The sequence below is a fragment of the Cydia pomonella genome, chromosome 5, assembly GCF_033807575.1.
Source record: "Cydia pomonella isolate Wapato2018A chromosome 5, ilCydPomo1, whole genome shotgun sequence".
Classification (NCBI taxonomy): Eukaryota; Metazoa; Arthropoda; class Insecta; order Lepidoptera; family Tortricidae; genus Cydia; species Cydia pomonella.
Genome location: NC_084707.1, coordinates 16466001 through 16491289, shown reverse-complemented (window position 1 = coordinate 16491289; position 25289 = coordinate 16466001). Strand labels below are relative to the sequence as shown.

The window sequence follows — 25289 nt, the reverse complement described above, 5'->3', positions numbered from 1 at the left end:
GTAAACAATTAACGTATATTGACATTTGTTTCCAGAGTATCGCCGGCAAACTCAGCAAAGCGAACCCCGTCTGTTGAACAGCGCGGGGAGACCTTCGACTCCATCATCAGTGTCAACGGGATCACAACCGCCACGCAGACAACCTTTGTAAGTAACAGTACATCTTTCATTGAGTGCCTCCGGCGATCTCAGCTATCGGACTGCATCAGTGGAGCGGCGTGTGCCAGGGGAGACTTTCAACTAAATCATCAGCGTCAACGAAATTACGACTGGCACGTAGACAACCTATCTAAGTAGCGGTACGTCTTTTTTATAGTACTTCCAGCGATCTCGGCTACCAGATTGCGTCAGTGGAGCAGCATGTGCCGGGGGAGACCTTCGGCTACGGTGCTCAAACTTGGTCACTTACAGAGAATCAGAAGTCCAAACAGCGCAGTGTTTTAGGTGTTAAAAGGACTGGCCGCCTCCGGAACCCTAAACTGCGGTCCAAAACCCGCATTGCTGACGTTGGCAAAAAAACCGCAAAGCTCAAATGGTACTGGGCCGGCCACGTCTATCGCATGCATCCGGATAGGAAAGCTAACTTGGCCACCAAGTGGATGCCAGTAGAGTAGCGTGGGCGGGGCAGGCCCAGGAGGAGATGGCTAGACGACTTTGACACCTTCCTTTGCAACTGGCCGAGGCAGCACAAAATCGGGAGTTATAGAGAACCAGGGGAGAGGCCTTTGTCAGGCAGTGGGACACTTATTTAGGCTAATAAAATGTGTAGAAACTATTGACTACCTACTGAAAACGGGAATGTAACTACAGCACATTCATTCTTCTTAGTGCTTCATACATAAAACTATTAGGTAACCTACGTTTCGATTTCAATTATCATGTAAACTTTCCGTTTTCAGCCAAAAACAAGACATCAGCGACCATACGGCTGGGAGAAAGACAACGAGAGCAACGGCTTCCACCTGCAGCTGGCGCCGGCGCCGCCGCACCGCTTCGCGTCGCTGCAGCACGGCGCGCGGCCGCCCGCCGACGCGGCCTGGCTGCCGCCGCGCGCGCTCGCGTCCCCCGGCGCCAAGTCGTCCGGCGTCGGCAGCCCCCCGGTCTTCCCCTTCATGGGCTTCTCCGCCGAATTCAGCGACAAGCCCTACAACGAGCACCCCGTCACTATCTACCCCGGCCCCAACGTACAGTACAACCGCCAGTCCCACTCGCCCAACAATGTTCAGAAAATATCGCCCTCGAATACCAAAAATCTGGAAAGAAACAAACGCGACACCAGATCCGACGGGGAGATGTTGTCGCCGAGGAGCAGAGTGCCTCCGCGGACTCTCGCCGGTTCTATGGAGAGACATAGAGAAGTGTGTAGAGGATCTTCGGAGGAGATAATGGAGATATGTAAGATGAGAGGTTCAAATCGCAGCAACGATGAGGAGCACTTTTCGGATGACTCGCTGGAGGAGTCGTTCCCGCCCCCGCCGCCCGCCGCCACCACGCCTTCGAAACGCAATTCCATAGCTTGGGAAGTGTCTCTCGATGGTGATGATCCTCTTCTCACTCCAGGGAGCACAAAGGTACGTAAATCGTAGTATGAAACGTAAAAAACTAAGTGATCTTCCTATTTTCTGATTATTAATTAACGAAGCAATTTGTTATTTTTTTTCTTGGATGTATCTTGTTAAAGGATGGAATCTACTCCCGTTCTCTATAGGTATTCCTTAGCAAATACGATCTGGATCCCTCAATAGCAAGAATAGGTTATGAAACCAGTAAGCATTATCTGTAAGCCCTGTTACTTTCAAATCTTTCAATTAGGCGAACTTGAATCGCTGGCCATTTTCTTAAGCTTCCCAAAAGTAGATACATAGGTACTAAATATTTAGTGGTAAAATCCATCCATCATCAAATCTAAAGTTTCGTAAATCATTTTTGCAGGTAATAGGAAGACGAAGAAGAAAGTCAGGCGACCAGTCACACTCGAGCACGAGTTCGATACCGCAGCGAGTGGACGACGACTGGGGCGAGGAGTACTGGCCGCCGCCGCCGCCGCCGTGCGAGCCGCGCGCCGAGCCCGTGTCGCCCGCCTCGGCCGCCTCCGACGCCGACACCGACAGTCGCCGCGCTCAGGACCTCGCCTCCGGCACATATGTCATCCGAAAAGGCAAAAATCGAAAGCAGCTCCCGAGCTTTAATAAAAACACGAACGGCAAAGCCGCCAACACGAGCAGCTTACTTCAAAATCGTAGTCTCAATAGAAGTCTAGATACCGACAAATCCATGGACGGCTCGAGTATATCCATCAGCGGGTCGGGATCCGTCGGATCCTATAATTCTAGGCCGAGCTCAGATTTGAGCCTCCCGCAATCTCGATATAGCGTCGACTTGAATTCGAGATTGAGTCGCGAACTGAACACTCCCAATTCGAGATACAGCATAGACCTCTGCTATCCGAATTCGAGGCTGAGCAAGGAGATGACTTCCCCGAAATCGAGACTCAGCTTAGATCTCAACAACGGCCAGGATAGATACAACAACCAGGAATATTACGGCCACAGCCCCAAAAGTAGAAAACTGCCGAACGAGAGAAATACGCACTCGTCGAAGGGAAACGTAGTCCAAAACAAACTATCGCCGCAGAACAGGTTCACCGATTTCAAAAAATATTCTTCGACGTTCGATAACATTCAGTCATTGATTAAGGAAGGCAAAGTAGAAGAAACCCCGCCAACGGAATGTAACGAGACAGTGAACGAGCTGTCGACGGTACCTCCTAACATGGTACGAGTCGTTTCGTTACCGACTCTGGGCGACGGCGAAGTCAGCGCGAGCCGGCAGGCTCTGATCACCACTGTCGAAGAAGAGGAAGAACGCGACCAGGAAAGCGGCGAACACGGCTCCAGCGGCGACACCTCGCCCCTCAGAAAGATCGAGAATAATATTAGCGCTATACTAAGTCAAGGACGGGACCAAAAACATTTTACACCCTATATACCAAAAGACTGGAATATCCATAAGGATGAATACTGTGATGAAGTATCTAAAGATATATTAGAAAACAATTTCCGTTATAGTTCTAGAGAGAGACAGAAGCGACACGACATTCAGAAATCCTCGAGTCACAACGAGATTCAGAATCAGCGATCGATAGACCGGCGCGACCGGTCGTCGGGGAGGAGGTCGAACAGCATGCACAAGTCCACGAGCGCCAAGGACGTGCCGGCGGGGCTGGTCCGGCAGCCGTCGTCGTCGGACTCGGCGGTGTCGAGCGGCGGCGACTTCCCGCTCAACGTGCAGATCGTGGAGCACGCGCACCGGCACTACCCGCCGCCGCCGCCCGAGCTGGGCCCGCTGCCGCGCACGCCCGAGTCGCCCGGCTTCCCGCCGCTGCCGCCGTCGCCCGTGCAGGAGGTGGACGACGAGTACACGGAGATCGTGCAGCCGTCTGACAAGCGCCACGTTAACAAAGCCGATACTCTGCCGACACCTACAATGGAGTCCAGAAGAAGGTACGTACTTATTACTTTTGTATCATTTTAATTATACTTTGCGCTCATTTAGTTTATAGATACCGATGTCATATCTGATAACCTGCATGCGTAATCACTTTTATTTATATATGTCGTAAAGAATGTAATTGTAATTTTTATAAGTATAGTTCGTGTCATCCACGATGACGTGTAGATTTGTCAAATCTAACCTTTAATAACATGAACAGTCAAGGCACGCGTCGTCGTGAATGACACGATCTATACCTACCTACAATATCCCATACAGAAGTATTTTTTCTTTTTTACACGACGGTGGCAACAAAGCGTACAAACCGCCTGATGGCCACCGTAGCCTGTGCACGATTAAAACCCTACTACATTGTCAATTGTCAAGCACTTGATAAGACGTACTAGACGTGCAGGTGCAGGTATCACAACACAATAGCGTTACCAACACCTTAAGATCCAATGCCAGTGCATCCTGGGAATACTACACTTACATAGTCTACATATACTTATATAGTATTATAGTAACACCCTTAACTGACCATTGGTGGACTTTATCCCCCTTATCCATAAAACTTGGCAACCTCCTACAAACTTCTGTTAAATTTTGTCTCTGTCTAAAAAACAGAAATTTCAAAATGACTGAGAGAGACAAACGATTATCAACGGTACGTTAGATTTGACAAGGGTTTATGAATCAGGGCTTTGGTATTTATTACCAAAGCATAGGATGATAATTATTTTATAGTTACTCCTTTTCTTTTTCTGATGTGCTATCTATTTTTAATTGTAAGTGTTTAGTGAGTACGTTCTTTTTCGTAACTGAAGTGGCGCTGTATGTGGAAGGTTTTTAACATAATGTATTTCTATTGTATTTTATCCTAATAACGCCATATGTCTTAGCATTTGCAATAATGTTTACGAACTGTCACTTAATTTAGGGCCAGTTGCACCAACCACAATTAGCGATCTGATCAACGTCACGCAGTAGAAAAATTTGAAAATTCCCATACAATAAAACTTAGCGAACGCCTGAACGCTGACGGACGGTCTAGTGCAAACGACTCTTATCCCCTTATTCATAAACGTGTACTAAAGTTACGATGCCGCTAATAATCGTTTGTCCCTTTCCATCATACCAATACGTCGGAAAGGGACAACGATTATTAGCGGCATCGGAACTTTAGTACACGTTTATGAATAAGGGGTTAATGTTTTGCTTTTAAATTCCAGGCCTTCGGAGCCGCCCGCAGTCCCGCCGCACCGCGACACCACCAACAGCCTGAAGACGCGCTCCATGGAGGCCGGCTACAACAAGAACCGCCGCAGCAGCAACTTCAAGAGCGGCTCCACGGACAGGAGGACGCTGCCGACAGGTAATTAGCCACGATTCATGCCTCGCTGTCACTGATCTGATTAGTGTTAGGCCGCATACTCATGTAGGATCCAGTCGGATACGATGCATATGCTCGTGTCATTGTGACAGATTTAAACAGGCCGTTAGAGACGCCCGCATTCCCGTCGCACTGCGTCACTGCCAACAGCGTAATGACGCGCTCCATGGAGGCCGGCTACAATCAAGGTATACGTACCGATATTTAGATACGGACAGTCCTAAAAATAATCAGCATATGGCCAATAAGATCGTGTATACATATTTTGGCACTTTGTCCGTGTCGATAGTTACGTAATACCATGACTGTACAAAGAGAACCGCCGCAGCAGCAACTTCAAGAGCGGTTCAACGGACAGAAAGGACGCAGCTGACAGGTAAAGCAACGGGATTTATGCTTCGCTGACAGTTATCTGACGGTTCCGTAGTTTCCACGCAAGATACAAATCCACATTAATTCATAACTAATCGCACTATAAACATCAGCTGCTGAAATCATAACTCCTCCCGTAATCAGATAAAAAATAACTGTAGCAAAGACAATACATTCTCTTTGACTGCAGGAACCACGTAGCAAAAGCCTGCGGCTTTCCTAAGCAGAAAACAAGTATCTCTCTAGATACACGTATCTCCAAAATTATCAACAACTATTTTTTTTTTTTTGGATTTTTGGAATCTTCTGTTTCAGGCGCATTTTTCACTGAAAAAAAAGTAAAACAATATTAATTTTTCAAAATGTTGGCTTTTTTTTAAATCCAAGTATTTTTTTCTTTAGCAACTAAAAATTTATTCATTATAATGGTTAAACGAGTATCTCCTAACATAATCTGTAATATAGGGTAGAAACTAGTCGCGCTAAAGTACCTTTTTTATTACATTTATAGGTAACAAGTTTGTTTACATTAAGTAGGGGCTCATTAACCAGTTGTTTATTGTAATCGTGTCAAAGTGAAGAGTGAGAGTGAGTTTTGCAAGGAATAATTATTGTTAAAACTATTAAAATAATTGTACTAAACTTGTCGACAACAATTTAAGTATATAAAAGACGCTGGAATGCATCCAATGCATGGCAACGGGCAAAAGTCTATGTGTTTGGATTGGACAAAGATAACGGGTTGTAATTTAAAACTATTAATATGTTTAAATAATAATTATACAGTTGAACTATAACTAAAACCACAAACCAGTTTATTACAATCGTAAAACGAGTATCTCCTAACACAATCTGCGATTTAGGTTAGAAATTAGTTACATAGTCATATACAGTAGGTACCTCATTCAAAGGGAAACATAGAAAACAAGTTTGCTTAGCAATATTCATGTCAAAGGCTAACACGTGAAGAGACTGTGAGTTTTATAAAGAAAAAGTGTTGTTAAAACGATTTAATTTACCTGTATTGTCTACAGTAATTAAAACGGAATACTATAATGCATTGGATATATGCCATATAAGAATTATCACATTTTTCAGCTGTCAGAGGCATTACAAACAGCAAAGAAAAAGGAAATCATTTAAAAAGTAGTTCCACTTATGCCGTAGGTATCTGTGTTCATCACGAATATTTGTTCCTGAGTTATGGATGTTACCTATGCACTTAAGTATGTATGTATCTATTAATAAAAGTATGTGCATCGTCGCCTAATACCCATAATACAAGCTTTGCTTAGTTTGGGACATTGATTTTTATAGACTCACCAGCTTTCACCACGCACTAGCCTCATTTCTATCAAACATGTCTGTCTTATGGGAGTCCCAATGGGACTTTAAAAAAGGAAGGTTTGAAAATAGGATCTTGCACCACCCATCCACGAGGACTTAAAGCGGGTTTGCTGAAGGAATCAGCATCATATCACATAATAATCTCTATAAATAATAAAATAGACGAAATAGGTACCAATTAACATGTGTTAGAAAGTCCGAGGATGGCGGTTTTTTAAAGACAAGGAATTTTTGTGGCAAGTGATTTTTGTCTAAAAGGGATTTTTCTGTCGTCAAACCAATAAGAAATAAAAAATATGTTTTTCGGTAAGTTATCTATATTATTAGCTTTCATTTGATACCATGTTCTTTAGGGACGGATGAAAATTGGAATCGTTACTGAGCAGAGAACCAAATAAGTAGGTGAAGTGTTTAATAAGTTAAAGCGCTTGCAATTTCAAAGCTAAACACAAGGTACTTGAATTTGCGTAGAATTCTTCTGAGATTTTCGGGCATTAATCTACAGAATAAACTATTTTTGACTGTTCAAAGTATATTTAAGGGCTCCTCTACACGATGGCCCAGCATAGGCCAGTCTAAGGGACGTAACTATGCGGTGGAATGAGATATCAATATCACTTACTCCCTCTAACGCATAAATGCGTCCCTTGGACTGGCCTGCGCTGGGCCATCGTGTAGAGGAACCATTACAATAATACCTAAAAATAAACTCTGTAAGTATAAGCTTAATTGTATCGCACTTAGTATAATGGCATAAACAGATGTTACATTTTACACACAAAGTTGGGCTACCACACAAAGCGAGATGACATTCACAATGCCCACACCTCCCTTTTGAACGTAGTTTAAGGACGTACCCGGGTCCACAGTGCAAATAATTTCTTTATTAACCTACATCGGCTTCTAAAAAGCTATAAACGTTAAAAAAATTACAACCTAAAAGTATATTTCTTGTGAATTCCATGGCATATTGACAAAGAGAGTTTACGAAACTAAACTTTTAGTTTTCTTACCACGATAACAAGGTCGGTACCGCTTTTTAATAAGCTATTGTTGTATCTAGTAGCAAGTTCCTGAGTTACACAGTTTCAATTTCAAAATATCAACCTTATAGCAGAACAAATAGAGTCCAAATTATAAATGACAGGAAGTGGAGTTGAGCACTTAAAATTCGTCGTATTTGTAACGTCGCAAAAAGTGTACTTTCAAGCGTGCGCAACGTCACGCATGCTAATCAATTGTAATGTTATCGGTCGGACATTGTACCTATTCAGCGTGTATTCACCTTTTGTCTGTGTACTAGTAATGCTAAAGGCAAATATACATTGACTGAGTAAAATGTGTAAAATCTAAGACAATTTCGTGCTTCCAATTTGACGGGTAAACGAGATGGCGCTGTACAGCTCCATACAGTTTGCGGTAACTCTGAGTATCAAAATTTGACGTTTGACAATTCAGTGACCGTAAAACATATGGCCCAGTACAGCGCCATCTGTTTTGGATGTCAAAATAAGGGGCACGTTTTTTTCTTAGACTTAACCTCTCTATAACAATCAATTCTCTTTGCTAAAAGGGAGTAAACAGCGTTTAACATAATATACAGTATCCTATTTAACTCCAGAGCAAGTTTAGAATTATTGAGAAACTAATGTTGCGGTAAAAATGATATAAATATATCTGTAAATTCCACTGGTAAAAACCCCGGTTTTTATTAGTAGATTGTTAACCAAGGGATGAAAAGCACTCATTTCTGCCGAGGTAGTTTGGCGCGAATAGCACGAGGTTGAAATGATGCCTTTCGCCCGAGTTAAACACTCTACTTTTCATTTCGAATACGAGGAAAGTAAAATACGTGGTTTTTTTTGTGTATAATTTTTTATAGTATACCTTGAGGGTTTTAATTAACCATTTAGGTAAAATTATCATTATTTATGGAATGGGGAGTTAAACATCAGAATGGAAATTCTATAACAAAACAATTTAAAACCAAATATCATTGATCTACCATCTTATCTTTTCATAATGCAAATAAACACATTTCATTTCAAATCCTGGCAAGAGCATTTATTCGTGTGATGAGCACGGATATTTGTTCCTGAGTCATGGGTGTTTTCTATGTATTTAAGTATTAATATGTATATGTATTATATATAGATATCGTTTTCTAAGTACTGTGAAGGTTGGAAACTTTCACAGTCTCGAGATAGATAACTGGCAACGATTGATACCCCGCACCTCCACCATCTGAAGGAATAAAGATCTGCAGGCGAATTCATTCTGAAAATGGCAAGCATCGGAGTTACGCGATAGTTGTATTGTGTTGTTAGAAGAAAAAATATATTAGCATCAGAATCTACCTGGAGCGTTACATTCCCCGCCTCAGATAGACCGTAACCCTTTTACAGTACCCACAAAACAAGCCTTATTGAGCTTACTGTTGGACTTAGTCAATTTGTGTAATAATGTCCTATAATATTTATTATTTATTTATAAAAACTCGTATCGGGAGAAAGCAGTTTGGCGTTTGAAGCGTAGTAATAGTTAAATTGTTGAAAATTTACTTATTTCTAATATCGATTATGCTTCAAAACAATTCTGCCACCGGCAACCGCTGACCGTTTTAGAAAATATACATCACCAGCGAACCGGCTTGGCTTCGCGCGTCACGGGTTAACCTTAATAAATTATACACCTTAACCTTCCTCAAGAATCACTCTATTGATAAGCGAAAACCGCATGAAAATCCGTTCAGTAGTTTTTGAGTTTATCGCGAACATACAGACATACGGACGGACAGACGCGGAGGGGGACTTCGTTTAATAATATGCAGTAATACTTAAAAGTTAAATCATTAAAACGTAACAAGAGCTACGAAATGTAAAACGAACCGTGAAATATTATCCCGGTATACATACTGATACCTTATGTCTTAAAAAATTAAATGTATGTACTAAAGAGTACTAGAAGAACCCTTTTTATATATTCCCGTGTATAAGGTGCATTTTCTCCAATATGCTTGGAAATGTTCACCTTATTGTAGCAAAAATAGAACGGGAATTTTTATCAATAACAATCCCCCTGAATTTCATGTTAAACCAACAACCAGGCCTGCTAGAAATAAGTATTTGCTCATCTAACAAGTTCCGGAATCAAAGTTGACAATGGCACGTAAAAGGCTAGTATTAAGATATACAATTACTTGCCACACTACATTAAAATAATGACAGGAACAAAATTTAAAGCTACTTAACAACAAGTTTTTATAGTTTAAATGAATATTTGAATGTAATTTTAATGATCTCATGTAATAACTAACGTCCCTCTGAATATCTATATGTAAAAATGTAATATACTTATTCAGTACTGAAGAGACGAAGGACATGAACCTATTGCATGCTCTGATGGGTAGATTATGTGTTCTAATAAATCTATAATCTTTACTATTGTAAATGTACCATAATCTTGCAATAAAGACATATTTGATTTTTTTTATTGTTTTGATTAATTAGTGTCAAACTCAAATTTAAAAAAATCAAGCCATTACTGTATTGTTTTTTTTTTTACTTTTTAACAACACGTATCCACTAAGAAAAACGCAAACAGCCAATTTTTATAGCTGCGGGCCACGTCTACACTACCCGGTCAGCATCATTTCAAGCTGTGTCATGTCTCGTTCTTACAAGACCGTCGTGTATTCAGATCGTGCGAATACCGCTTAATAAAATCAAATACTATATCAAAGAGCATATAATCTGTACTATATGACTTTTATATTTTTTTAATGGTCTCGTGCATGCAAATGTAGATTATATTGCACAATTATATTGAATGAACGAATATTGAATGAGTACTGCATGGCAGAATAAGTTATGCATTTAACCAGGGGCGTAGCTACCGCCGTATCTGCCGTATCAATTATACGGGGCCCCCGGGCCACGGGGGCCCCCAACGTACGTTTTTGTGAGAAAACTTTACCCTTCCTAAGGGCCCCCAAACAAATTTTTATACGGGGCCCCGCCAAGGCACGCTACGCCACTGCATTTAACTTTTTTTAAATACATAATTAAAGAGGGAAATTGTTTTTGACGTTTTTGAGTGCTGGTTGATGGTTAAATTATGATTATTTTACCTTATTTCCTCGCATATTTGGAGAAAGACACTATATATGCCTCGGCAGGAACAGCAATTCGTGGATTCGTTTTCTTTGTCGGATGGACACTCGTCCACGAATTGCTCTTTCCCGGCCTCTGCAATAATGTACTATTCAACCTGTAAACATTACCTTCAGACATGGGAGCGAGCGGCGCGCGGCGCCGCACCCTGCAGCGCCAGAGCCGCGACGCGCGCGGCCCGCTGCAGACCTCCGCCAGCCTGCCCGAGACGCCTGTGTTCGCGCGCGGCTGCGACGTGCCCCGCACCCCGCCCAGGAACTCCACTGGTCCTCCCAGAAACAACACTATGACCTCCATTCAGTCTATAGGTGCCTACCGATAACTTTTGCACTAACAGCAAAACTCTTAGGCGCTTATCTCACTGGATCTGATTCGCACGTCTCTCCGATGTTTGAGCGAGACAACGCTATGCGCGTACTATAGCGACATCACGCTCGCTCGTCAGAACGACGTGAGAATCGGATCCAGTGTGCTAAGTGCTTTAACTGATCATCGGTGGAACATCCGCCGGCCTGCCCAAGACGCCCGTGTTCGCGCGTGGATGCGACTTGCCGCCATCACAAACCTTGGAGTCGAGTTCAAAATCATTATTGGAAATGTAGGTAAATTCCTCTGCCCTATAAAGGCTTAAATCACACGTAGCTACAAAGACTTCAGAATCATTAAGCTGGCGTCGAATACATTAAAAAAAATTGCAGATTAGTACCCATCTTAAATACAACTCATGCTACATAAAATCCAAGTGAGATACAAAAATTCCATTATAAAAAATGAAATTTTGCAATTCCTCTATTGCATTTTTAACACTGGGAATTATCATGCTGACATCATTGATTAACCCACACTCAATATAGAGGAAAAATAAATTTAACCAATGTTACCACTTTCCGTATTCCTGTTATGGAATTAATAAAATTGGATTTCCCTTAAGAGCTCTAAGTGTATCGCGCATTTAAGGAAAAAGAACTAACTGCAGTAAAAAAAATAGTTTTAAGGATTTCAAATAGGTAACGTTGAATTGAATACCGCATGCAGCTGGAGCTATGTACGAGTAACAAGCTTTCAATCTATTTCGAGCCAACGGCTGGATGAGCAGGTAAAGCAATAAAGTTATTGTACATAGAAATAAAAACACGAAAAACACAGTTACAGAGTAAATAAAATACAACAAAGGCGCACTTATCCCTGTATGTGATCTCTTTTATTTTAGTGGTGATATCATAATCTACCTGGAGCCGCTCGTGCACTAACGTATGTTTAGATTGTTTAGTTAACGTCCCTCGCTGATAATGTTCTGCTGACTAACACAATCTCATTATTAATAAACTCGACCCGAAAATTAGGCGTTAATTAATTATTGTCACTCTGATGCTATTTCCAGTCGATTTTCGCAGCGAGTGCGGAATATAGACATGCATGCATAGAGAACTATAACACCGTGGGCCCCATATAACCCGACAGATTGGCCATTCCTGAGGTCATAAGGAGCAAAAAATGTTATATCACTTTTGGTCAAGTTCGGCAAACAAAAATTGTGTCTGTGTGTGTGTGTTTTCTGCACACGACACGTTATTTCTTTTTACATCTTGGCGAAAAAAAATGCAACGAAACTGTTTCTTTTATTGATTCAAAAAATTACACCGTGAAATTTTAAATAGACAGTATTATATAGTCTAGGCGCATGATACAAGGTCTTAAGGAGTCTTAAGGAGATGGCAAACAGTACTAATGCAAAAGGAAAAACTAATACAAGATGGAATTCACGTTTATCCATCCTCTCACAGAACTTCATACACTCTTTACATAGATCCATCCAACTACTTGCTAATACATCACATTCTGGTGAGCATTAATATATTGAAGAGCGCGGACAAGTGGTGATTTGCCATATATGGTACGTAGTGCGTGTTTTCGGCACAGCTAATAAGTGATGACTTCGCGGTTGGAAATTAATTTGGGCCTTAGCCATAGAAGGAACGAACAGACGTACGACTTGTGCAACCTGTTCAGGGCAGTCAGGGTTTCCTCGCTGAAGATTACAGACAGAAGTTAGTAGCCCCTAGTTTCGTCTTACTTCTAAGGAATGAAACCCTAAAATGCCTAGCAGGAACTTTGATGGGTATATATATGAGTAATACCCGTAAATCTTTTAGTAATAAAATCTCAGAACGGCTTTCTGGATTTTTTCCAGAAGCAAGATCTATTTGTCCTCATGCGGGTTCCAAACGACCGATGCGGCCTTAAGTTTGCTCCGGACTAACAGAGTGTACACTAACTTAATAGCCCTGACGTCATTGAAATCTCGCGCATTACGAACGATAAACCCTAACCTAACCTCCGATAGCAGTTAGTGGCCAACGCTTTCATGTGCTCATGGAAGTTGAGTTGCATATCGAGGATTACACCCAATTCACGAATATTGGCATGGCTAAGAGCACTTTAAGCTCCGTGATGACTTTGACGCTATTAAAAAGGAGCTTATTGTTAATGCTCCACTGATTAAGGCGATCAATGTCGACCGGTTTGGCCTAGTGGCCCTGCCTACGAAGCTGATGGTCCAGGGTTCAAATCCTGGTAAGTATTTGGTATTTACATATTATATATATCGTTGTCTAAGTACCCTCAACACAGGTTCTAAAATAATAGGTGCAAAGACGGCACTACTCAATCTATTGATATGTCTATATGAATAATACTTCAACCTAATTTCTATGGAAACAATACTTTCTTTGATAAACGAAAAGTATCAGAATTTAATTTTTTTAAAGTTTTTTATTAAAAAATCTAATAAAAATATGGTGAACCAATTGGGGTTCAGTTCCGGACCCAGTTCCGGAATTGGGACCCAATATCGAAAATCAGTTCCGGAATTGGAAACCGTCCGATATTGCAAGCCCTAACTCAGTATGTGGAAAGCTAGCAAAAGGCATAAATATCCTTAAACAATTGAAACCCCTCATCTCAAATAATCATCTGAAAGAAGCCTACTTTTCATACATACATTAAATCTTGTCCTATGAGATTATACTATGGGGAAACTCAACTGACTTTGAACGTATCTTAAATATGCAAAAACGAGCTATTCGAATCCTGGCCAATGCAAAATACAATGATAGCTGCAGAGAACATTTTAAAAACTTAGAATCTGTAATTTTTCGTAGGTACATTCGGAATATAGGATTTATGAATATTAAATAATATTTGATTTGGTATTGTTCTACAGGGAGCAGTGCAACTCTGGGCGGTTACGGACGCGGCTCTATCGTGGGCCCGGCCGGCGTCAGCACGGGCGCTGACCTGCTGCGCCTCGGCGGGCCCCCGCGCGGCTGGTACCCGCGGCAGCGGCACCGGTCAGTATACTATACACCGTACAGTCAGCACCCGCCGCTACGGGGCTCCACGTGGGCCCGGCCGGCGTCAGCACGAACACTTATTTTTCAGCAGACGCACTAAAAATAAATATAAATATTTAGGTATTATGGAACCCAGGTGACCCAGTTCCTCGAAACATTCTAAACGTAACCACACGAAGACCAAAATGATAGGGCTCTATTGAACTTAGATATCATGTCAATTTGATATTTGGTCAAAACGAAAATTGGGTTACCGACTATTACTACCCTACTTAAGCCTAAAAGAGCTAAATGTTAATCTTCTCACCGGCACTGTAATACGTATAACTTACTCGTATAATTTACCTAATATTACCATAACTGTCGCAATCTAAACCCTGTCTGCTTTGGCAGGCCGGCTTCCATCGAGCACCTGGACCGACTAACCGCGTCGTCGAAGGCCGAGAACGCGCCCTGGGACGGCTCCGGCGCCCGCAAGCCGCTCACGCTGCCCCCCAACCTGACGCCCAAGTTTTTCCACAAGTCCCCCAGAGAGGCACTGCGTAGGGTCACCAGCTTATTAATACGAAAAGGTAAGACGCTTATAATACCTACTGTCGATTAGTATTTTTCTCTAGATAGCACCTGAGTGTACTAACCTCTACGTGGATCAAATGCCATAATTTGAAAATTTGGTTAAAACAAATGTATGGCGGTCGATCGGCATAAGTATCAAGCTTGCACGCTCGGAGCGTGAGTTTCCTATAATAAAATCCTTGGATTTGGGAGCTGAATAATAGGAGGGTACATACATTATAATGATATAGGATTTGCTTTCGATCAAGCATCTCCGGACCTTGCTTTAAAAGACAAGACGGATGCTAATAATTCTATGTCAACCAGTATCTTTCTTCTAATTGCTCGGAAATTCTAATAATCGGATCCTGTTAGTCCTGAATAGATAAAATGCAAAAAAGCCTACCTATTCCTATATGTATCCTTCTGGATACGATAATATTGATGATATTATGATGAGTGGTCATACTTTCGATCCATTTGAGGCCTATACGGGGGTTGCTTCAAATATCAGTCAGCTCGTAGAGGCCGTGACACAGTTCTTAGACTGACAAGTTGTTTATATTTCTTTACTGACTATTCAGTCATGGCACGACCCGGAAAATTAGCCATTGAACCGGACCGGCTAAGCGCATTGTTGCGTTGCTGTGATAAGGCAGCTATTATTTTGATGTTGTTAATGTTGTAGGTATAGACAAAATAATCTAAGTACATATATTTTATTTAAAATTGTTTTTCATATCTCTTCGACACTCACAACTTGCAATAACTTTCTACATATTTACTATAAAAAAAAAACCACTGTAAGGTAAAGGTTACCTACTTATAAATGTTGAATTTAAATTATTTAAGTTTTAAGTACAGAAAGAAAGAAAAGTTAGAGAGCTAATTTGATGTCTTTTTTTAATGTTAGAAATAAAAGTGGAAAAAATCACTGTGTTGGGTGGGACGTGGGACTTGAACCCACGACCACTGGATCACTAGTACAGTGCTTTGCCATCTGAACTACCAGCTAATATTTCCACCATATATGAGCCACCTGCCAATAATTGGCCACTCTTAGCAATAAAACTTCCATTGCTTTGTTTCTTTCTGCCTTCCGCCATAGCGTGGCCAATTACTATGGATGGAGGAGCCAATAACTATAATATAACAGTCACCCTACCTATATCAAACACTTTTATTAGGCGAAGACGAAGAACCCACGTAGCCATGTGGAGCCGCTGCACCGCGCGCGGTGTGGCGGTGGCGCGACGTGAAGTTTTATATCGCGGTGTGGGTAAACCGCCTCGACCGGGCACACGGTGCCACGCCGCCGGAAAAAAAATGGCAACTATACATATACTTAAACGCATTTTTACGATGTAAATAACGAAAAATTTATTTTACAGTACATATGGTGCTACTTACCCGCACTCGTGCGGGAATGAACACTTTCCGTGCATATGTCGAAACTTTAAAGAGCCATATGTACCGTAAAACGTTGTACGATACACGTGCGAATAGGTAATTCCGATATAAAACACTCCCTTCGGTCGTGTTTTAATTTATCACCACTCGTTGCGAATTTCCTATTTTCTACACTTGTATCGTAAATAACTCTATTAACACAGTTGCTCAAAAAGTGCTACTTTACGTAGTTTATAGTTTATTGCTACAAAGAAAAAACTTTTTTAAATTTATTTCTGACCGTAATCCATACGTCCACACCAAAGAGTTTAGATACCCAAAAACTTTATAGTTTGTTTTTTTATTTCGCCATTACTCGTTTATTACGCCCAAAAATATAATTACACGATGTAAATGAAATATTTATTTGTTATTTTATAAATAAAGTGTTATAAATAAAGATATTTCACTGAAACATTTTTTTAATTATTGGCTGAATGAAACGTTGGCTGTCGTTAACAAAAAAAAAAAGAAGTAAAACCGGCGTCCGCTATTTTCGGTATTTTCACTTAAAATTTAGTTAGTATCAAAATAATACAACTTAAATTGCAACTGTGACACTGTTTTGTATGAAATTAGTAGTTGTGATTAATGGTTGCAATGTAAATCATCGCTGAACGTAGTGTATAGTGCTGAATTAACAATATCATTCAAGTTCAAGGGAAAATTTGTAACTGTTAGGTCTGTAAGACTCACATAACCAATAATGTTTTATTGTGAGTATTCGCAAATGTATTAAAAAACGTCGTTCAATGTACGTGTGCAAGTCTCATTATTTACTTGTCCCATGTTTTTATTCGCCTTCCGCTCATAAAGACCTCTCTGGACTCATAAACAATGACACACTTTGCACACTTGCATTGAAATGCACTAAGTATTTTGTGATTCTTTTACATGGGTACATTTGACGCTATGACGACACACCGCTTTTTTATGTGGTGTTCGTATTCGCAATTTGGAAGTTTATGGAGCACTTACAATAAATAACAGGTTTACTTATTTGAATCATTTTAATCTCACGGCATCTTCCAAATAATTCATGCATGTACTTATAAGTAGTAACGGTACTTACTATACCTAACATCATGCCGCGCTCATCAGAATTTCTAGGTGGGTAGGTAGGTACAGCACTTGGGTATCGTTTCAGGATAATAGAACGAAGTTTTAAAAAGTCGTACGTGCTTTTTTGCATCACAATACGGCTGCCAAAAATTTAATTAGGAATATATGGAAAATTACCCGTAATGTTTCCTCGTAAACGTACAAATAACATGATATCCGCACTCTCGGGCACGCATTTCCACCTCGCTCACTGAGAGTGAGAGAAGAACACGAACTTACTTGGCCTTAAATGTTTTTGGCGAAGTAAGGGACTCCCATTTTAATAAGTTTAACTAGACTAATCACTAAAGTGCCACCAAAGCCTTCTAAGAACTAAGAACATCTCAGGTGCATCGTCATCGCCTATCTATAAAATAGAATGGCATGCTGGGGTATCCATTAAAGTTAAACGAACGTCGAAATTCTTTGTTAGGTTAATTATAACCTACCAAATGTGTTCCGATGAGTAATGACGTGACTGTTCTGGTAGCCGTTAGACCACATGCGTAGATATGTTCGAATATGTTGAAATTGTTTTTCCTATTGCCTTATAAGGAAGAAGCAATGGATATGGTTCGATGTATAGTACTTCAATTATTCAGCTTTTTATACATTACAAAATACAAAACTCCATATGTTAGTATTAATGCGAAGTTTGAACCTAACCGTGTACTTTTATATGTCACCGCGGCCGGCAAAACGTCCCACTTTGTCGCTTGCTATAAGGATGAGATTTGATTGTATCTTTATACGAATAACCTGTTAAGGCATCCTTACGGCAAGCAACAAAGTGGGACGTTTTGGCCGGCCGCGGTCACAATTATATCCTGGTAATTATCACATAAATAGTTTTCCTTTAAACCATAAGGAAGAAGTAATGGATGGACATGGATGTGACTCGACAAAGAACATATTAATTAATTAAACTATGTTATGGTATAAATTATGAGGAAACGCCACAAGTTGATACTAACAATTTTTGAGCAGTAATTCCGTTAAATTCAAGTTTCGAACGTAAAATACTTATGTTAAATCTAGATCGCATTTAATAATTAGCCAAATTAAGTGTCAGTTAAATACGTCTGCTAAAAAAACTCTCATCAAGCTGAAAGCTTAGTCATAAAAACATTTTAATTAGTAAAGTAATTAACCGATAACGGTGCCGTGGTCTATGGCTCATAAATAAACATGTGACTGCAGCTTACTGGACAGTGAATATTTTTTAAATCTTTTACTTACCTAACTTTAATAAAAAAGAACGGGTAGAGCCGGATGAGCACCGAAAACTGATGCAGGGAGTTAAGGCCTGCTTAAGTAGGTAACGAGCGTCGGCTCATGATAATTGGCACCACATGATTTATTTTTATCCTCCGAAGCAAAAAGAGGGGTGTTATAGTTATGTTTCACGCCAAATTCTGTCTGTCTGTCTGTGGCATCGTAGCTCTCCAACGGCCATCCTAATTCGATGCGGGTTTTTTTTTTAGTGAAAACCAGTTTTCGATTTTTATCGAACAAAGCTAAGAACCACCGCAAGAAAACTCGCTTTTATCCGTCCATCCGTTTGAGAGCTACGATGCCACAGACAGACATTGGCGTCAAACATATAACACCCCTCTTTTTGAGTCGAGGGTTAATAATGACTGTTGAAACACATAAAAATAAGTACCGTAAAACACCCTAATCTCGCCTGTCAAGCCAAACTTCGCCCAAATTAAAAATATTTAATTACTTCTACTTCTTCTACTAAAATTGGTATAAAACGTGACATATTAAACTACCATGTCTATTGCGAAATTTATCTGGGGCAATACTGCAGTTACTTTTTTGTCTACCTTCAGCTTGTTAGCTTTTAGTGTCTTAAAGAGTGTTAGATATGACAAAGATTTATTTATTCGTGAATACTTGTCTCCACCGGCACATGTTTAACAGTTGAGTCAATAAAATACTTAAATCTATCCAAATTTAATGAGCTTTCGCATCAAATAATTCGTTTTCACATATCACTCTTAATTAAAGAGTTATCTTGTAATATGTCGCCTGGGAGGTCAAAATGCCATCTTCCTTCAAAACTTCGCGTACCCCTAGGGTTGTCACTTTAACCAAAAAAATTATAGGTACTCGTTGCGTTTTTTTTTGTATTTCAAAACGTGTTACGTACTCAAGTTTTGTTGTTTCTCTCCTCTACCCCTATCCGTTACATTGGGTAGTGTTATGCAAAATAGTAATTATTATGTATGAGTTTTCGGAACTTATGTACGAAATATCATTTGATATTTATCTGCCGCTTTTCGGTGAAGAAGGAAAACATCATGAGGAAACCGAAATTATCCCAGTAAGGCCTAGTTTACCCTCTGGGTTGGAAGCTCAGATGGCAGTTGCTTTCATAAAAACTAGTGCATAGGCCAATTTTTGGGATTAGTTGCTAAGCGGACCCCAGGCTCCCATGAGCCGTGGAAAAAATGCTGGGACAACGCGAAGAAGATGACGATGATCTAAATATATACCTAGATAATACTATGTATACTACGATTACTACGTATGTAAGTAAGTAAAACACTTTATTATACAGAAAGAAACATAAAACAGGATAGAACATACATCATTTGTACAAAGGCGAACTTATCCCTTTCAGGGATCTCTTCCAGTTAACCTTTGAGCAATTGAGGAAGAATTGGAGAACGGTAGACATCAAAACTGTACTAAACGGCAAAAAGAAAATATTTAATTTCCTAAAAGATAGGTAAACCTATAAGTCCTATAACCTACAATATATTCATGGAATATGAAATAAAACAAATATACGGGTCCATGTTTATTTACCTTAGTAATACTGAGAATGTAATCATTATCATCATAATTGATACATTTATAGTCTATCCCATTCAAAACGTAAAAAACCTGAACAAAATATACACGTGACTCAGTTATGTGGTGTTTTTGTTGATATAATTTTTTTAAAGGGCTACCAGGCCTAATTCGCTGTTTTTACGTCGCTATAGCATGCTTGAGGTTGTATGAACAAGTTCTGTACACAATATTTTAGCTTGGTAATTGTTCTTTAATTAGGTCTACTGATATTTCAAAAAACATACCGTATCACAAGTAAATATTTTTTCCGTGAACCCTTTTGTCGAGTAAAATCCGTATAAACTCCCTTATTATGCAACGCTTAGACATGAAACTTTAACCAATAGTGATTAATGATGTACACTTCAATTACGTCTACCGATTTTTCAATTATATAAATAGTTTATGAAAAATCGATACTATTCAACTTCGTGTGTTGCCCCGGCGCGCGGGTGTCTGCACGGACCACGAGAGGCAGTCGCCGTTTGGCCGTTGGACGGGGAACCTGTGTCACTCGATGCTACTCGCGCGCAATTATTCTCTGTGAATTGATCGTCTGATTATGACTTATGAGAGTTTTTAGTGACAGGACAGCGTTTATTTAAGTTTAAAGTGAGTGAGTGAACGAACGGACGCAATAATTTGTTTGCTTGTGCAAATTCAAGTTGTCAAGGTGAAGAACGGAAAGGGGGGTCGAAGGAGTTGGAACGCGCGAGGTTATCCAGATAGGAGACGACCTTAATAGACCATGTGTTTGGAAATTAATTTTCACAAAGTCATTGTCTTGTCTCGTGGTATTTTACAAGATATCTTAATTCGTGATATAAAATATTTAGTTACTTATTGGGTAATTTCAAATCTTTATTTTAAATCATGCACACCCAGCTGCCATGTACATGCAATTATGCAGCTTGCTTTATCTATATTTAACCTAACGAAAGTAGGATTATTTTTATTAAATATTCAATTAATATGACTCTTAAAATACATTTTGTGGCTGATTTTGAAATGTTGTTTTTTTACATATGACATGAAAACCAGAAATCCTCTTTAATTGCGTCAGTTGGGGAAAGCATGATTTTTGACAACCCTGAACTATCGTCGTGATATGTATGAAAACCCGCTGAATGTCTTCCTACTTCGCCTATGATTAAAAAATGTGCGTAATAGGACCTTAATGACACTGGCGTACGATTCAATATTAATTACGTGAATCATACAGAGGTTAGGACATGAATTTCATAGCGTGTGCTTATGTTCTGACATGTTTAATAGAGTAGGCGAAATTAGACAAAAAGATGAAACTTCGCCTATTGTCTTTGAGCTCCTTTTTTAGGTATAAATATCCACAAAATTGGGTTATTTTTAAATTAAATTTAGATGTTATCGTAATATATACCATTTAGACACTATTGTAGACACAATAAACATGTACAGTCAGCTGCAAAAATATGTTCCGGGAGAATCGTCTCATAAATAAGAATAAGAAATGGAATAAGATGCTATGGGACATATTTTTGAGTCAGATGTGTACACCCATATTTTTACACTTGACTGTACCTTAAGAGAAAACTTAAAAAACATGTCAAAAAGTAGGCGAAGATAGGGTTTTACGGCAGTCGATAGTCAATCGTTTGCACCCTAAACGAAAGAACGATCAGTAGTCGATAAACAATCGATCGGTATCGACACTAAACATTGAGGCCCTATAAAGGTGCTTAAATTAGTCGTTTCTTAAGCGTTACAATTAAAGTCACAGATTCTTTAGAGTACACCTATGTCGTATATTTAAAAAAAAAAAACTATTTTCGGTAAGTTTTACCAGTTTTCACAAAACTTACCATAACTCGAGAACTAGAATCGACAAAGTGGGATTTTTTACTCAACTTTCACACAATACAATGCTCTTTATTGAACACCTCACATAGTTGACAATAAATGTACAGAAACAAACAAAGACAATTTGATATAGGTAACAACAGGCGGTCTTATCACTTAAGAGCGATCTCTTCCAGACAACCTCTGGGTATCGGAGACAATAAAATTAGAATATACGGTAGGTGGCACAAAAAAAAACAACAAAATAATAATAATGATTAAAAGTCGAATAGAATATAACCAAACAACACAAGACATTAATATGAATAAACATACATAGACATACATACATAACAAATATTTATTAAATAAAGAAACAACAGTGTCATTAATAATAAAATAAAATAAAAAAAACTATGGAAGGGAAAGATAGTATTCCTTAAGGTTTGATTTGAAAGAAGGTAATAGATTGATAGCGTCTTAACTCAACAGGGAGAGAGTTCCACAGTCGAACAGCCTGGAAAGTAAATGAGCAATTATAAAATTTGGAAGAGGAAGATGGCACAGATAGGAGCAAAGTTTGAGAGGATCTAACAGAATTCAGATAAGAGAAATGCTCTTTAAGATAGCGGGGAGTTGCAGGATTAAAAAGTATAGAATAAAGAAAAGAAAGTATGTGGGAGTTACGACGATGACGGATAGGGAGCCTCTTGAGTTGGGATCGGAAACTGGAAACATGGCCATATTTGCGTAACCCGAATATGAACCGAATGCAGACATTTTGAAAGCGCTCAAGTTTATTGAATTGTTTCTCAGTAAGGTCGAGATAGGAGATATCAGCATAATTAAGAATAGGGAGAAGTAACGTCTGAGCAAGCGCAATTTTAGTAGGAATAGGCAGTAAATTACCAAGTCGCCTGAGAGAACCTATAACAGCAAACATCTTCCTGCTCACTTCACTCACTTGAGGTACCCAACATAGAGAGCGATCCATTACCACTCCAACATTTCTCACTTGGTTGGAATAAGGAATTAGGATACCATCAAACATTATCGGGGGAAGCTGAACGAAGTCGATTTTGGAAATCAGTTTAGGGCTGCCAATCACAATTACCTGAGTCTTCAGTGGATATACTCTTAAGGCCATAATTCTGACTCCACCTGGATAAGCGCATCAAGTCAAGATTCGTGCCCTCTATGACTGAATCGAGATTACTAAGCACACCCTGCGAATAAAGCTGGAGGTCGTCGGTATAAAGGTGATAATAAGAAGAGAGATTAAGAGTGATGGAGTTAATTTATTATACCAATCGTATTTTAAAAATTTAAACGGACGTCTTCAACAAAACCTAGTATCTAGTGCGCATACTAGATGGCGCCACCGGTATCGGTATCACCGACGTGACTGAACGCCGCTGTTTAGTCACAATGTGATCAATGAAGTCATCAACAAAGTACGTTACCATCCATATCCATACCTAGATATAGCAACGCATGAATAGCGTAAAATTTTACCTAACTCTGTTATGTGATAAAAACAATGTACATTATATGTACCTACCTATTTATAGTCAAAGCAGACGAAATTAAAGTATTAAGTATTTATGATGTTTTGAGGTGTTACGGATGTTCCATTGTGTTTTTTTTTTCACATTACTTACAACAAACAAACAAACGCATTAAATTGATATCATATATTTGAGTCGACAAAATGCAAATACCTATTCGTTACATGTTGAATATTCTTTAATGGTTACGGATTGTTGAATAAATTACCTACCTGTGATTTAAAACACTTCTATTTAACCGTCAATTCACGTCGCGCTGTTACTTCAGATATTATTCCAATTGAAATAGATCGACTCATCCAAACCGCACAACAATAAGGCGCTAACAATCGCGAGGGCCTAAAAAGTTCAGCAGCACAATAGCGAATAGCATACAATAGCGATTCTGTTACCTGCGACATCAATTATTATGTGCATAATCGTATGGCATGGCGCGGTGCAGTGAATCACAGCCGTTGCCTGTGAAGAACCTGTATTCTCTCACTTGCCAAGCGTTCGGTTGAATATAACCAGTGTAAACTGTGACCATGAGATATGTAACAACTATATATGCAATCAGGGATCTCACTTAGACAGATTGAAAAAACGGGACGGGGACGGAAAAGCAACGGGAATAAACACCAAGCGTGACTCACATGAGGGTGGATGGGGGCATGCAAATCTTCACTAACTTCATGATTACAAAATAACATATAGCGATAACAACGCTTTATCTCTCCATCCCAACGTGACCTCTGTGCATCATTCATCTAACCGTCGACCGGATTCGCGATAAGCCGGAGCTCGGATTGAACGCAAACATTGGAACGTTAGAAAGTATCTATCTGGAGTCCCAGTAAATAATAAGCCGGTAGAACCGGTCGCTGCCAAAGACGGCAACCGGTCAGGCCACGGGGCCAAGAGCGAGTCGCCACCCGTCAGCGCTACGCCCTACATACGGCCTGACTACTTCGTATCGTATCGTATTTATGCACTGGACATATTTAAGACTCTACATTTATACTATTTATTTAGTAAAGAGATCCTGTTTGTATGATGCTTTTTCATGAAACAACAGCCAGCGCAGCGACTAAAGCGGCAAGACACTAAAATCACAATTTCCTTTTCAAGTTTACCGCAAATAATTTCAGTCTCAATCAAAACCACCTGAGTACTGACATGGCAGCAACAACTTGAAACGCATTAAATAAAATAAAAATAATTTTTAACAACATTTTTCGTCGCCTGAAATTGGACTCTCATATTTTCGGCTGCAACGAAAATTCTTCGGAACGTTGCCAGTTAAAGATCTATTTTTAGAAAGAGTTTTTCCTACGAATTTCGAAATTAGTGACTCTTCGTCGGTTATTTTCAATAGGTCGCTAGTTGTTTACGATGGTGATACGTCTTTTATACTATACCATCGGCAATTAGTTACGGTTATACGCTTAATCAAGTCTATTACTTCAAAGACATTGCGGACATTACAGCATGGCTATCAAAAAGTTAATGATAACGTAATCTGCTATCGGTATTGATAACAGCTTGTAATCGAAAACTTTATCTTAATCATCGTTATCTTGACGTCCCTGTCGACATTTCTGTCGAATAAAGGAGTGGTGTGCACATTTTGGGTTTTTTTTAATTTTCAACGAACTTCTGTATGTACAATCTATTCTAAGTATTTACGTCGCAAGAAGCGGCACAGAATAATATAGAGATATTATTCAGTGCCGTTCACCGGTGCAGGAATACACAACAATTCTCTACGGTGCATTAGTTATTTCATTCTCTCATTACATATACCAAATTTAACATACATACATAATATAAACTCACGCCT

At 39.7% G+C, this 25289-nt stretch overlaps 1 protein-coding gene across 1 annotated transcript in view; it reads left to right on the top strand.

Annotated features, from left to right (window-relative positions):
* LOC133517853 (uncharacterized) overlaps positions 1–25289 on the top strand; it is a 194246-nt gene that overhangs the window by 146201 nt on the left and 22756 nt on the right. Inside the window, exons 8-14 of the mRNA XM_061851308.1 lie at positions 36–147; positions 900–1571; positions 1933–3503; positions 4725–4867; positions 10893–11084; positions 14000–14126; positions 14523–14701. Coding sequence (XP_061707292.1) covers positions 36–147; positions 900–1571; positions 1933–3503; positions 4725–4867; positions 10893–11084; positions 14000–14126; positions 14523–14701 — 2996 coding nt within the window. The remainder of the gene's footprint in view (positions 1–35; positions 148–899; positions 1572–1932; positions 3504–4724; positions 4868–10892; positions 11085–13999; positions 14127–14522; positions 14702–25289) is intronic.